Genomic DNA, 14,894 nt, shown 5'->3' on the forward strand with positions numbered 1-14,894 from the left:
TACTGACCCTCCTGTATCGGATCTTTCTCGTCTGGCCCAGTTTACGCACATGGCCCGGAGAATACTAGTAAGGGAGGGATAATAAAACATGGCAGAATGGATCGTGCAACAGTGTCGCGACAACAAATATATATTTTGTAACATAGATTACCTGCTTGACTCTTGACAAGCCATTGTTCTGCAAAATATAAAGAAGACGATTTTAAAATATTTTTTATTGCTATAATTGTGTTTAAATATAATGTTGAACAAGGACGACTTGAACATTTAACTAGAGCATCTCTTACAAACTTCCTCTTTTTGCAGATTATGAAACGTAAACTGAGGTAACAATATTCAACGCAGGCAAAGAGTCATGTCAAATTTATTTGCAAGCTGTAATATATAAAGGAGTAGACAACTGAAAACAGACTTGTGAGATGTTATCCCATTTTTATCTGCCTGTTAAGTCTAATCAGGTCTCATCTGATCTATTCGATCCAAAAGAATGGACTACAACCACAAAAAAAAAATAGTGTGAGGCCTGTCCTGTATGAAACATTTCCATGTAGAAATTGGCTCAATGTAAAGATTAACTAAAGCTACTGTTTTATTTCTCTACAGCACGGTGGAGTAGTGGTTAGCATGTCTGCTTCGCAGTTCTGAAGTACGAAGTTCTGCTCCGGCTTTCCTTTGTGGACTATTTATGTCATCGTCATGATTCCCACATTTCTCCCGAAAAATGCAAGTTACGGTAATTTGAGAATCTAATTTGTCAATGTAGTTTTGAATGCATACTTTTTACATTTTTTTTTTTAATTTTTAAGTATTTTCTTTTGTACTGAAATAGACTGCTTAGGTTCCGTTCTGCATCATCTGATCTGAGTTCACGTCCTAAAATAATAGTGATTCATAGCACCAACGTTTAAAATAGCTATTTGGCCTTTGTCACTCCATTGCGAGCGTCTACGTTTGACTTTGGAAAATTTTGTAACTATGATATTATGGATAGTATATTATTATTATTTTTTTTGCAATCTAATGACATGGCCAATTCTATCACAAATGATATTTTATTTTCACAAGATGTGCAAATACGAACTTAAGTAAGTCTGTTAAAATCAAGTTGCCAGTGGGAGAAATGCCATGCATAAGCAATGAGAAGATATTTTCTGTGTTACAAAATGTGTTTAAATTAGTCAAACAAGGGCGTTTTCATGGAAATTTGATAAAAAAATACCCCAATTGGATAACAAATTTGGAGATGGCAAAAAAATTCCTGAAGTGAAAATAAAAAAGGAAATTATTGTGTCACAAGCGCACATAATGTACATTCATTTAAATATGTTTTTGAAATATTCATATTTCAAATGGTGTCCATTTTTGTGAATACCGTGCATTTTTACACTCTTTTTATACTGGACAATTTACTTTTACACAGGACACACAGTACACCTCTTTATACATTTGTATATTTCTAACGGTCCTGAAATAGATTCTTCTTGTTGAGAATGACATTATGCATTGGAAAGCTTTGATCCATCGAATTCTAAGAAAATGAGTAGTGATCATCACTATGCTTTTGTCCGTTGAATAAACACGGAGTTGGTCACGCATTTTTGATCAACGGTGTACAAGTATCGCTCTTACTTGTTCGGGTGTTTGGAGTCGGTCCACTGAGCTGGTGGTCTCCCTTTGACTTGCCATGATGTTGGTTTGTGATGCGCTGCCAGTGTGCCGTGCATGTATAAGTGACAATTGCATGAGCAGAGTTTGTGACAAAACTGCCACACAGGAAGTCATCACTTCCTGCAAAGAAGAGGTAGCACGGGTGACTGTGACTAAACGAACGCTACCCTGCATTGTACCTGCATGTCTTTTTTTTTTTTTTTTTTAAACTCCCCGTCTTGCCCAGCGCATTTAAAATTACAAACTTACTCTTATAAACAAGAATGAGATCTCTAGAATATCATTTTATATATGGCAAACGACTGGAGGTTTTTTTTTCGTTTTCATTTTCCTTCAAGTTTTGAATGTACAAAACATTGGCATAGTACATTATTAACATTGTAAGGCAGAAAACCTAACAGACAATCCTCAATAAATTGTCACAATGGTAATGACAGATAAGATAATTAGTAATACATTAAAATAAAAAATAAAATAAAAGAGTAAGACCACTTAAGGGATTTCACCCAGATGCAAATCCACTACTAACCTACACATTTTTCACACAATTTTTCTTCGCATGTATATTAAAGGAAGAAAGGTAACGACATGGTTATTTCTGAAAAGATGATTTGATCGTAGGAGTGATCCAAAGTTGTAAAATAGGCCGTTTGGTTCAAAATTGTGGACAAAAGACGTCCTCCAATAGGAATGAGTGGGGGTATAGTACCACATGTTTCCAGCAGAGGGCGGACTTTCTCTATGGTTGAAGTTAATATTTGGGTTTCAGTCAATTGATAGTTTGTAATATTCATGTGAAATTACATATTTATTTTATTTTATTAAGTGTTTTAGTCTTAAGACGTGCACCATTAAAGCTCCATAAATTTGCCTTTTTTCTAAGCTTATTTAAATGCGTGCTTAACAAACAAGAAATCAGTTAAAAATCAATAGCAAATGAATTGCTGGATTGTTCGCCAGTTTCATCATCCGAGTGACCTGCAGCCATCTGTGGGAAACTTCACAAGAGGTTAACAATTTATTTTTAAAGCAATAAAATCTAAATATATAATAGAATATCTTAAAAACCCGATGTGCTGGGGAAAAATACTTTTTTTCACAGTCAGAAAAGTGTCAAGCTGTCTAAATTAAAAAAAAAAAAAAATATATATATATATAGATGGATGTATAGATAGATATAGATATACATATATATAGAATGTGCTCGATTTCAATGCTGGAAAGACCCAACTACAATTTTTTTCTTTCATAGCTTTTGAAACGAGTGTTGAGTGAAGTCATTATGACGTAATATGTGGGCGTGTCCCTCGGCTGTCTTACGCGCAGGTGCAGCACTGAAGTTAGTAGCGTAAACACCCCGGAAATCCTGATTTTTCCTGCAGTTTTTTTAAGCGTGTTGTAGTCGGGTTTGTAGGTTGTGATCATTAGTGGCAGAGGAACGCACGCGATCATCGCTTTGCCTTCGGGAAGTGCGGAGGCCCGTCGACATGACTCTTAACCAGAACCATTCGGAGTCCGGCGGAGTCATTATCAACAACAGTGAAAGGTAGCGACTGCGTGTATAACGGGCTAGCAAGCTAACACCGCTAACAAAACACAGTAGACTCGACAATGTGTTATTACTATTATTATTATGAATACTTTAGTTACGTAATCGTCTTCAAAGGCACACTTGGAATGACGCATTTCAGTCGCCTCGCTTCGTTTTCCTATTACGTCAACATAGTTGACATTTAGTTTCAATAGTGTGCTGTCACATGTAAATTGAAAGGAAGAGTTTGCACCAAATTCGTGATGAGTGATACAGGCCACAACGAAGGCGTGTGTTGTTTTCGAATGGGTCAGAATATAGCAGGCTTCAAACACAAAGTCGATGTAGATTCTTCGAGAACCCACCAGAATAGCTCCTTAACAACTGACCCAGGATCAGATTAGTATGATCTGTCAGGAAATAGCATGTACAGTAAGCCTAATCCTTTTACAGAACTGAAAAGTAAGTGATGGGCAGTATTTGGTCACCTGACAATTGCAATCCTAATGATGTAATCTCATTTTTTATTTATTACTCCGACTGCTGTTTTCATTTTCTAACTCAGTTGGAATGTAACTAAAAGCTTCCCAGTATATGTGAGTTGTCCCTGTCAGAGTGAAACAATAACGATGCTGTTTCCACTGGTGTTATTGTCAGCGTTTTGATGAACCATGACAATGTGGAGCTGGTCTTCGGCGACGCGGACGGTCTACCCGAGGCCTTCAGAAAGAGCAAGAAGGGCAGCATCTACCTGACTCCATACAGGGTGAGATGAAATACATATGGTCAGTGTTTCTCCTCACCTATCCCTCTCCTGCTTTATTGCAAATTTTATTTCAGCCTATATGGACTATTGTTTGTGGTAAGCTACAATTTATAGCAATCGTTATTTAGGGTTTCTTGATGTATACTTATTAGCTGTAATGCTCTTACATGTGGGAAAGGGCAGCCCGAGTTGCTGATTACGCATTTCCGATACACTTAAAAGAATATAAACACAATGTGCACAAACACAATAGCTGCTTTTGGCCAACACCTCACGCCAAACATTCACACGTAGCCTCACTGGCGTCAAATCTGTTTTTCCCTTTTATTTAGTTGTATGCATTGTAAGTGAGCAAATTTGCCAAGTTCAGTCACCATCATAAATGGCGTCATACTGGTGGAATATTTTTCTCGCTTCTATTTCAGGTGATCTTTGTGGCTAAAGGTCGAGATGCACTGCGATCCTTTATGATGCCCTTCTATTTGTTGAAAGGCTGTGAGGTCAAGCAACCTGTACTGGGAGCAAATTACATCAAGGGGACCATCGGTGCAGAGCCTGGAGGTCGGTTTTGTAGTGACTGGCAAAAGGTAATTTTATTAAATTCATTCTCTGTCGGTGTTCTTTGCATTTAGGTGGCTGGGAGGGCAGCACAAGCTTTAAGCTCATCTTTGCAGCAGGTGGAGCCATTGAGTTTGGACAATACATGCTGCAGGTTGCCACTCAGGGTGAGGACTCATAATGTGACAGGAACTCTTTATTCGTGCAGGGCCACATTTCTGTAAACAAGTCAGAATTTTAAGGCGATAATAATCATCTCTATCTACCCTGCCCTCCGACCATGTCTTCAGTTTCCAGAGGTCAGCCGGTCACTCCAGGGTTTGGTGGATGCCCTTTTATGGCTAACGGGGCCTATGCTTACCCACCTCCCCCTTCTAACGGGGCGTATCCCACCGGACCACCACCAGGCTATGCCTACCCCAATATGCCTCCTCCAGGTAGCTTCTTTGGAAGAAAAAAAACAACACTGAGTGTGCCCTTCTAATCTTCTATATTCTGCCCTGCGCAGACGGCTTCTACCCCAACCCTCCGGCTTTCGATAGCGCCACAGCCTACATGGCTCCACCTCCGTATTCATCTGCTCTGGGTCAGCAGCCCCCACATGACCCTGAAGTTCCCTCCTCAGCTGCTGGTAAGTGTCAGGCAGAAATATGCTCTGTGGAGTGCCATTCACTTCCAACAATGCTGTGTTTTCTTTCTAGCTGAGGCTAAAGCAGCTGAAGCCGCAGCCAGTGCTACTCGCACTTCCACACTGCCGCCTACACACGTTTACCTGCCTGAGGTAAGTTTCTCATGACAGCGGGATTACGGCTGATGTATGCGGGAGGCCTCTCTGGGTACATTCTGGAGTTGAAAAAAATGTAATCAACATGCCCAATATTTAAGCAACTAGAAGCAGAGCCTTGAGATAACAATTAATTGTGTTCTGTGTCCTTGCTACTAATCTAAATCATCTCATATAATTTCCTTCTGAAATGCATGGAAATGCCATCAATCCCCATCCCAATATTTTTTTATGCGTTTCAAGGAAAGTAGTGATGAAAACTTAGTTACATATCGACATGTAGTGATTATTTGATTAATCAATTTTAGAATTAAACATTGATCTACATTTTGCAGATTTTCTGATGGATATAATCAATTTATTTTTGTGCATTTTCTCATTTCAATTTGAAATAATGTCCTATTTTTGAATAAAGAGGTGGAAATTAAATGCTTTTGTTTCATTGAATTTATCAATTAGTTGACAAAATAATCATTAGATTTAACTCTAGTTACATAGTTAACATATCCCGCGTGCGACTTGGTCACCGGGCAGCAACATGCAGACAAACTAAGAATTTTAATCAGTAATCTGCTGTAATATTATTCATTTTTTGGAGCGGATAACAAACACCCGCTTGAGTGTTGTTATATTGTCTGTCTACATGTGTTGCTGCGCCGTATGTGCCGAAACGCCCATTCCTTAAAGTGTTATAACACTGCCACTTAGATGCTATTTTTTTTAGCTCATCTATGTCATTTCTAATTATGTATTAGTATTAAGAGAAAGTCCACTTTGAAGCAAAGTAATGTGGTTATTTTAAACACACATCACCTCAGATAGTATTTGTAATTCAGTATTTTTGTGTGCAGGATAAACCTCCCCCCTACTCTCCTCCAGAAGATAAAAAGAACCAGTAGACCTGCTTTTACTTGCACTCCCACCGTGGACTCCTTCTACATTGACCACCTAATATCCATTTCAATTTGATTCGTTAGGATCATTCCCTCTTTTCTTGTCTTCCGAAACATTCTCAACTACCCAATCCTTTTTTTCCCCCCATTGCAACCCTTTGGATGATGCTTCAAGTATAAAAGGAACAGTTAATGAGAGAGGGTATTATTTCCTGGGTTTAATGTCTTGAGTGTTGTAAGATTGCCTCTATGCTTGATTTTGCTTCGCTATGATTTATGTAACGTTGTACTGTACAGTACTAACAACCTGCTATGACTGAATCTTACGGTACACTTTGCTCTGTGAATCTGCCCAGTGAGCTAACTCAAGTAATTTATTTTTTTACCATTTAACTGTACATATTTAGAAGATAATATATAGCTTGTCACACTTAGCAGGACGTACGCGGCCTTCAGTCTGCTTTGACACATGGCGCCAGATGAGAGGACCGCATAGATTAGAGTCTGGCAGTGAGTCCCTGATCCAGGATTAAGATCAGGTGGGTCGGCGTGATGCACAGACAGAGAATGGATTATGTTTTATGTTGTCCAAAAGCGAAACTGTTACCGCTTTGTTTTTGTCAGTTCACAAAACGAAGGACTGCAAACCAACTTGCATCTTAAATTTTCAAAAATGAATTCTGATTTGAAGTCTTCAGTTGGGATATTGACTGGATTTCCTACAATAGTAATTCATATGTATACTGTATGTTAAACCTGGCAGTTTTTTTTCGCTGAGCTTGGGACTCCTGCTTGCTCAAGCATGACTGAAATATGAAGCTTTAAATTTATTAACGACAGCTATTGCAACGTATGTGTTTATTAAATGGGTCATGTATCATGTGACAGTGGAGTGTGATTTTCATTTTGTGTCACATGATGGCTGTTGATTTACCTATACAGAAGTTCTCCCGAAACTGAAACACATCGCATGTTAGCGGGAATGGTTGCGCTTCATTTTGGGCCTCAGCCTTGAATGCGATGTTTTCATCTGTCACACACTTGTGCAAATTCTCCAAATATTGATAATTAGATATGCGAGTCTAAAAAAAAAAAACAAGTCACGTTACACTTAAAAATGAATAATGTATATACAAAATAACCGACACAAACAGAATGATTTGTACAAAGTAACAGCACCATCACTTGCAATGTGATTTTGGGTTTGTGTCAATCTCCACATTGGATAGATTGAAAGTTAAAAAAAAAAAATAGTCAAATGAGCGTGAGGAATAGGATTACGTCGACATTTGAAAAGGCTGAAAAGTTACGCTTAAATTAATTACTTAAAAAGGGAGTCAAGTTAAAACTGATGTGGGGAACACACCTTGGGAAATTGCATGCAGCAATGTTACAGACAACACTGGTGCATCACTTTGTAACAAGAAGGAAAGCAAGACTTCCCATGTGTAAACAAAACACTCCAAAGTGGAAGGAATCAACAAATGGGGAACATCGGTAATGTAGTGGACAGTCAATGCCCCTTTTGCACCGAACCAAAACGGGGATAAGCTTCAACTTCCCCCGTCCTTGACTGGATGGACGTACAATGAGGGAAATCATATTTGATTCCTTGCTGAATTTGTAACTTTGCTCATTCACAGACAATTCACATTTTTATGCTTGTTTGATTATGATAATAGGTTTCACTTGGGGAATGTACCTATTTAACTCAATAAAAGGCACATTTTATAACTTAGTGTATTTATGCATTTTTGAACGATTCTGCAGGGATCAAATTAAATTATTCCCTCCCATTGTTTATCATGTAGAAAGTCACTAAATGAATCCAATCAAGTCCTGTGCGCTCATGTCGTGCATAGCGTGATGCTGACGCCTTCTCCTATCCAACAAGCAGGGAAGAGCTCCTGGGTGAAGGCACAGTTGAAAGCATGCAACCTGACGTGTCCGTCTCCATAAAAGGTGAGCGTCCCCGCATCGTAATCCAGCAGAATGCCGATACGGCCGTGCTGCGAAGATCCGACCAGGGTCTCCTTGCGGCCGTTGTGCCAGGCGTTGAGCTGCTTCTCGTCTAGCTGCAGACTCCACGATAGTTCGTTCATACCCAGCATGCACCTCCGACCCTTCTCTTTTCTGGGAATGGTGCTGTAGGTGACCTGAGAACAGGAGGAGAACATTGTTATGCAATCTGTCTCTCAGAGCCGATTTGAAATATGTAACATCAACATGTACCCCCAGGTAGGCCCATGGTTTGGACACCTCCAGCTCCCAGCAGTGCTGGCCTTGTTTGAAGCCCTGGCTGCACAGCACCTGCCAGGTGTGATCAAAACGAGATTCGTGCTCCACCACTTGGCGCAGACCTGAAGTCAGGTGCTCCGCTCTCCGGTTCTCCTGTGACAATACCAGATGGCCATTGGCTGTGCTGGGGTCAAACGTCAGAGAGCATCTGTCTGGAGTGAGGGGAGACAGGAAATGGTTTTACTTCATTTTTAATTGTGTACAATTAGTTGTCGTCTCTGGACAGGAATCGCTAGGCTTAGCGATGAAGTGCTGCCTCCGTGAGTGAAAATACAATCAAATTTGTATGGGCATTCATCATTTCATTCATTCCAAGTTGACATTCAAAAGAGAGAACTTACAAGCACCGAGGCCCTCCTTTCCACCAGGGTGGCTCGGAGCAGCTGGACTGGGAACCACAGCCAGAATGGGCCTCTTCTCCTGAGGAGAGCCTAGCGGCGAGCCATGAGAATGCACAGATAATAAGACAAGAGAAGAAAGGAAGTGCACTTGAATGTGCATGATTCACCTTCTATGTCCTGACCCACAATGGTGCAGACAGCTCTTTCAAGGTCCTCAACCACCAGCTTGGAGATTCGGGTCAGGACCTCCGTGATGCCACTTAATCGATCCTGCAGGTGGGGCGTTAGGTCTGAGGGAATTTTTTGGAGGTGTGGCATTTCGATGAGCATTGATTCCTGTTGGAAAAGAAGCCATTAAAACAAAGGTGAAAATTCAAATTTCTACATTTAGTTAAAAATGGAGCGGCACAGTGATGTAATAGCACATCTGCCTCGTAGTTACAACGAGATTACTTGTGCTTCCAATTAATTTGTCAAAATCGGCAACGTGAACTGTGGTTGAGATCTGAGTCATATAAGGCGTAAAACAAAAATGCAGTAAAATCACATTCCAACGGGCCAAATGAATGGGAGCAAACAGAATTCCAAACCTTGATGAGCTCTGTATCAGACAGGTTGTGCAGGTTTGTAATCTTAGCCTGGCTCGCCCTCAGCTTCTCGGCGCTCTCCTCCAGGTCAGAGAGACGTGCCGTTGCCTCAGCGATCGCCGCCTCTTTCTGCTGCTCCATGAAGCGCTCAGTGGCCTCCTGGCGCTCAGCTAGTATTTTTATCACCGTGGAAAACTTGGCTGTGACTCGATTGGATGTCTGCTGCATTGTCTCCTGAATATTGAAAAATAACACAATGTAGGGAGACTGCTATGAAGTATCTGATGACGAAAGTAAAGCCTTACCTTAGCTTGGTTGATATTTTCAGTTAGGTTGTTGATCCGTTGCTTGGTTTCTTCAATGAGTTTCGTCACCTCCTCATTCTTCTTTTCCAGTAATAGCTGCGTTAAAAAAAAAACAACAAAAAAAATCTCAGAACAAACCAAGATAACAAAGCAAGTTACAACTGTTCTTAGGATACTTCTGCTTCCTCCCGAGTCCAAATCCATGCAGATTCATTGAAGACTCTAAAGTGTCCATTTCTGCTGACCACTCCCGGGTGGAACCAGCCTCTCACCCAAAATTAGAGGGAATATTTTCCAGCTGACCCATGACCGGAATGAGGACGAGCAGTATAAAAATGGATGGATGGTAATCAGGATTTTTTGGAATGTGGGAGGAAGCCAGAGTAACCACAAACCACCATGACCCAAAAGCAAATGTCAACGTGTTACCTTTTGTTTTTTCTTTTCCGTCTCCAACAAGTCCTTCTCATGGTCCTTGCACTCTTTGATGGCACATTCGCAGCACACTGACTTTTTATCCCGCTTACAGTAATAAACCAGAGGCTTGTGATGAATATCGCAAAGCGTGGATCCAACTTCCTCCCTCCCGCAGTCTTTGCGGGATTGCCAGGTGTTGCTGTTAGCAGCTTCAGTCAGGAGAGACAAGGACACATTACGCTTGACAGTGGGCCTGGTGGCAAACTTCTCATTGCAGATGGGACAGTCAGGTCCAATGCCAGACATGTGTTTAGTGTCCCAATGGGTAGTGATGCACTTCTCACAGAACGAGTGCCCGCACAGGATGGTGACAGGAATGTGAAAACGCTCCAGACATATGGCACAGATCAGATTTGAGCCCTGAGAATCCATCTCTGAAAAAACACAACATCAATCATGTGACAATAACAAAGAAGATTGGTCAGGTGGTCATAGCTGTTCCCTTCCCTGTAATGCACGTGGTAGGAAATAGTCACAACAGTTCAACGCAGCATAACATACCCGATGGTACTTTCGAATTTGCTCATGCAGTTTTCTGATGGCTCGACAACAAAGCCCTTCAAAACGAGACCAGCCCAGTTAGCAAAGAGAAGCTCCCGTTAACCTTAGCCGGGGAGCTTTAGAACAAAATACTCATACTGAAACATACTAAAAGGACATATTCTGATTTATTCCGCAGGGGCTTAATATAAACGAGCAAAATAAATCATTAGCACCGCTCGACGAAATTCACAGCGCATCAAAACAAATGACAGCGTCAGCTGACCATTTCCTAGTGACGACATGATGATACCTTCAAGTACTATCAGGAAAATTAACAATCGTATATATAAATAGTGGGGCAGTATTAACGCTGCATTGATTTGACGCAAACGCGCTCACACATGAATATGTATAGGTTTTAATATTATTTGAATTAATAGTAGTAATAGTAACAAAATAATAATACCAAAATGCGCCATCCATCAATGTAAATATGGTGGGCCGTACAATGCAGGAATAAACAATTGTCTTCTCGGCCACCGTAGATTCATTTTCGAATCCAAAATGGCGCTGCGCACAGTGTCTTCTGGTGTGTTAAAGAATTGGTTTGAGTTAAGGGTCAACAATGCAATGACTTTTGTCACAACAGGTACAAATAATGGCATTCATTTCTTACGTTATTTGATTACGTGCCTTTTGGTGTTTGTGATTTTGTTATAGATTTTTTTTAATGCGTGTTCACGCTGCGTGGGGTCAAATCCTGGCGACACATTGTCTCGTCCTGTTTTAATGTCAAATCACTCCCGAAATGAAATAAAAAAGAACATTAAATATGTATGTATGGTTTGGTGGCTTGTTGATAAAGCAAAAATGTCGTATCGTTGTCATGCAAATGAACGCCAAACAAGAATGAGTTGTATTCGTACCAAAAATTGTCTTTATTAAATAATGCTTTTGTTTTATGGCAGATTATAAGTGTGCAAAGCAAGTGTAATTGCATGACTTGTAGTTCACATAAATCCATGTAAGTGTTCACATCAACAGTTGGAAAAAGCAATTTCATTGCACGGAGCTTCCCGTTCAGCACTAACAACAATATTTGTGTGTTTCCACATAACAGCGTTTCTCTGTCGACGGCGTCCTCCTTTAGGTCCAATGCCGAACGAGGACATTGATGTTCAAAACATTGACACAATCGAGAAATATCGCAGCTATAACCGTTACTTCAAACGGGCTGAAGAGGCGAAGAACAAGCCTGTGTGGTGGAAGAACTACCAAGGATATGTGGAGAAAGAAGATCCTGAACATGGTGAGAAATAATAAAGGATCCTGCAATATTATCGGGAAAAGTATGCACAGACTATTTTTAAGAGGTAAAGTCACTTAAATATAACTCAGGTTTCAATATGTGCGTACCCTGTCAACGATGTTAAAAATCATACATACTTGTGTATCCTGCTTTAGCCATCATATTTGCGTGAGCCACATGTTTTGTCAGGTGCTGCGCAAGTGGACATTGGACTACCTCATTATCGACCTGATAGAACCAATGAACTGAGGGCGAGGAGGCAGATGATGAAGGAGAACAAGAAGAATTTGGAACTGGAGCGGGCCTGTCGTTTACGCATGTGTAGGTTCATTCGAGATGATTTCCAATGCTGTGAATGGGAATGGATGTTTTTCTGAATGTGCTCTGCGATTGGCTGGCAACAATTCCAGGGGTGTACCTCGATTGGTGAATATCAAAGATAAATCGAGGGGTTGCTATGAAACCTTGATTTTAATCCCCCTTTTTTTTTCTCCACCAGTCAAGATTTCTATGGATCAAGTGCAGGAAATGTGGGAAAAGACCAGTGGTCCCTTTCATATCAGAAGACTGGCAGAGCACTATGGGGTCTTCAGGGATCTTTTCCCCAAGGCGTATTTCCTGCCTGAAATCCCTCTGCGGATCTGCTATAGCCAAGGAACCAGTGGTGAAGTCCATTATGGGAATCCACTTACACCGACGGAAGTATGAACAACCGCTTCTTTTGCTATTTTATTTATTTATATATATATATATATATATATATTATTATTATTTTTATTATTATTATTATTATTTTTATTATTATTATTTTTAAATCATTTTATATATTTTATTTTTTTTATGTGTGCTTTACTCTCTCAACCAGGCAGCATCTGCTCCGGTGGTCAGCTTTACTGCAGATGAGGGCTCCCTTTGGACCCTCCTGCTCACCTCCCCAGGTCAGTCTGTTTGATTCGACACAATACAGCTACACTAATCCACGGATCTTCTATTGTTAAATAAACCTGTTTTGGTGTATTTCAGATGAACACCTTCTAGATAATGAAGCTGAATACGTGCACTGGCTTGTGTAAGACATTCGATTTGAATCAATGTTATTTTACGTTGCATATCTAAACACCATAGCATAGATGTTATGGTAATTTTAAACCTGAGCAGTAACACATAAAAACAGAGCACTTAAAATCCATGACATGAAATAGCAGTTGCAAACCAAAACCAGTGATGCAATGGCATAACACTGCACATGCTGGAGTTACTCATGTTTCTCCAGTGGGAACATACCAGGTGGAGCGGTGCAGGCTGGAGAAGAACTATGCCACTATCTATCTCCTTTTCCCGCAAGAGGAACTGGCTTCCACCGCTATATTTACATCCTTTTCCAGCAGGATGGGCCCATACACTTCCAGGAAGATTTGAGGCCATCACCGTGGTGAGCAACGCGCACGGCCTTTGCAACGCATTACGTGGCCGGACAATAATGTTTCTCAATTCTTTCCCGCCATTGTTTTACCTCTTTTTTTCTTTCTAGTCATTCACTGGCAGATCGTACGTTCAAAACGGTGGATTTCTACAGAAAGCACCAGGACAGCATGACACCAGCAGGTCTTGCATTTTTCCAGTGCCAATGGGATGAATCTGTCACCAGCACTTTTCACGACACCCTCAGTGAGTAGAATTATATCCTAGCATCCAATACAAGTCATGTGATTCATGTTAAATCATGAGTTATTCATAATTAAATAGCCGTGATTTCCTCACCTGCAGACATGAGGGAGCCAGTGTTTGAATTCATCCGTCCGCCAGCGTACCATCCACCGCAAGTGAAATATCCCCACGGACAACCGCTACGTTACCTGGACAGATATAGAGATGGAAAGGAGCAAACCTATGGCATATACTGATGAGCAAAATTACCAAACGTTGGGTCGTCTCATCACCTGTCTTTTTGTATGTTTTGGAGAATGAGGAAGATGATGTGAATAAAAATGCTTTATCATGATCAATACGATACAACGCGACCAATGTTGAGTCACTTGTAATTACTGTACATTTTGTGTCATTATTAGTTTACTTTTAGAATTCACCCCAACGCCCCGTGCCCCACACATTTTGTTTTGTTCATGAAACATGTATAAATAAATAAGCCACACAATTGACCATGCAAGCTCATATGATGACTGGCTGCGGAAAGTAAACACTTGCTTGGATGGGAAAGCAATCATTTGGTGACCCAGTATGTAGAGCAGGGGTGGGCAAACTTTTTGATTGGTGAGCCACAATGGGTTCTAAAATTTGACAGAGGGGCCGGACCAGGAGCAGATGGATGGAATGTTTTGGTAACCTCACCTCATTGGAGAAAAAAAAAATACATTTAATTTTAAATGAATGTGAACAAAAGCATTAAAACAAAATAGATGTCTTTGACACACCTCATTATTTAGAAAATTAAACAACAGGGTTTATTCATTTAATTTTTTTCCAAGTTCGGCGGGCTGAATTAAAACATTTAACGGGCTGCATGTGGCCCCCGGGCCGTAGTTTGCCCACGCCTGATGTAGATAGATCGTAGGTTCATACTGTGAAGGGAGTTAGAAGAATATTCATTTGTGTCCATGCAGAGTGAATACATTGAGGATGATTGAATACATGAATCTCAAAATGAATACAGATTTGATTGAAAACCAAAAAAAATGTCTAGGAAATGTTCTTTTCAATGCCATACTGTCCAAAAATACTTCTACAATTGTGGCCCAATGATTGCAAAAGTGAGCTCTGAATGTTGGAAAAAGTGAAAAAAAGCACATAAGTATTATAAATTATTAGGGGGGGGGTGTACTTATTCCTGTGTATATTTTAGCCCATACTGAGATGATAATCATAAGAAGACGAAT

The 14,894-nt window shown here is 40.4% G+C and overlaps 4 protein-coding genes across 9 annotated transcripts in view; 2 read left to right on the forward strand and 2 right to left on the reverse strand.

The window, feature by feature from the left end:
- unc13d (unc-13 homolog D (C. elegans)) overlaps positions 1-1,753 on the reverse strand; it is an 11,764-nt gene extending 10,011 nt beyond the window's left edge. For both annotated transcript variants that reach the window (XM_088283950.1, XM_088283951.1), the window contains exons 1-3: positions 1,630-1,753; positions 152-178; positions 8-64 (exon numbers count right to left, since the gene is read on the reverse strand). In XM_088283950.1, coding sequence (XP_088140076.1) covers positions 8-64; positions 152-178; positions 1,630-1,743 — 198 coding nt within the window. In that variant the 5' untranslated portion in view covers positions 1,744-1,753. The remainder of the gene's footprint in view (positions 1-7; positions 65-151; positions 179-1,629) is intronic.
- wbp2 (WW domain binding protein 2) overlaps positions 1-7,085 on the forward strand; it is a 9,159-nt gene extending 2,074 nt beyond the window's left edge. Inside the window, exons 1-8 of one of the 2 annotated variants that reach the window (XM_088283963.1) lie at positions 2,968-3,214; positions 3,857-3,965; positions 4,391-4,526; positions 4,598-4,690; positions 4,814-4,960; positions 5,032-5,154; positions 5,225-5,304; positions 6,159-7,085. In XM_088283963.1, coding sequence (XP_088140089.1) covers positions 3,156-3,214; positions 3,857-3,965; positions 4,391-4,526; positions 4,598-4,690; positions 4,814-4,960; positions 5,032-5,154; positions 5,225-5,304; positions 6,159-6,206 — 795 coding nt within the window. In that variant the 5' untranslated portion in view covers positions 2,968-3,155 and the 3' untranslated portion in view covers positions 6,207-7,085. Of the gene's footprint in view, positions 1-2,967; positions 3,215-3,856; positions 3,966-4,390; positions 4,527-4,597; positions 4,691-4,813; positions 4,961-5,031; positions 5,155-5,224; positions 5,305-6,158 lie in introns of those variants that run through there. The other variant, XM_088283964.1, reaches the window with a different exon arrangement.
- Positions 7,042-14,843, reverse strand: trim65 (tripartite motif containing 65). 2 transcript variants are annotated; one of them, XM_088283954.1, is made up of 8 exons: positions 13,762-14,843; positions 10,161-10,582; positions 9,732-9,827; positions 9,430-9,660; positions 9,007-9,175; positions 8,840-8,929; positions 8,433-8,650; positions 7,042-8,356 (listed from the first exon to the last, which is right to left on the reverse strand). In XM_088283954.1, exons 1-8 carry the CDS (start codon positions 13,793-13,795, stop codon positions 8,048-8,050), a joined length of 1,569 nt encoding a protein of 522 aa, XP_088140080.1. In that variant the 5' UTR covers positions 13,796-14,843; the 3' UTR covers positions 7,042-8,047. The 2 variants fall into 2 exon arrangements, with proteins under 2 accessions (XP_088140080.1, XP_088140081.1); XM_088283955.1 differs by lacking the exon at positions 13,762-14,843 and adding an exon at positions 10,710-11,011.
- On the forward strand, positions 11,153-14,021 carry mrpl38 (mitochondrial ribosomal protein L38). Of its 3 annotated transcripts, XM_088283960.1 has the most exons (10): positions 11,240-11,340; positions 11,660-11,715; positions 11,812-12,000; positions 12,190-12,321; positions 12,500-12,702; positions 12,866-12,938; positions 13,024-13,069; positions 13,274-13,432; positions 13,532-13,668; positions 13,768-14,021. In XM_088283960.1, exons 3-10 carry the CDS (start codon positions 11,847-11,849, stop codon positions 13,902-13,904), a joined length of 1,041 nt encoding a protein of 346 aa, XP_088140086.1. In that variant the 5' UTR covers positions 11,240-11,340; positions 11,660-11,715; positions 11,812-11,846; the 3' UTR covers positions 13,905-14,021. The 3 variants fall into 3 exon arrangements, with proteins under 3 accessions (XP_088140085.1, XP_088140084.1, XP_088140086.1); XM_088283959.1 differs by lacking the exon at positions 11,660-11,715 and having other exon boundaries at positions 11,153-11,340; positions 11,842-12,000; XM_088283958.1 differs by lacking the exon at positions 11,660-11,715 and having other exon boundaries at positions 11,168-11,340.
- Positions 14,844-14,894: the final 51 nt, after the last annotated feature.

Source organism: Idiotropiscis lumnitzeri, chromosome 20, assembly GCF_059441095.1.
Source record: "Idiotropiscis lumnitzeri isolate Australia: NSW breed Sydney's pygmy pipehorse chromosome 20, RoL_Ilum_1.0, whole genome shotgun sequence".
NCBI lineage: Eukaryota > Metazoa > Chordata > Actinopteri > Syngnathiformes > Syngnathidae > Idiotropiscis > Idiotropiscis lumnitzeri.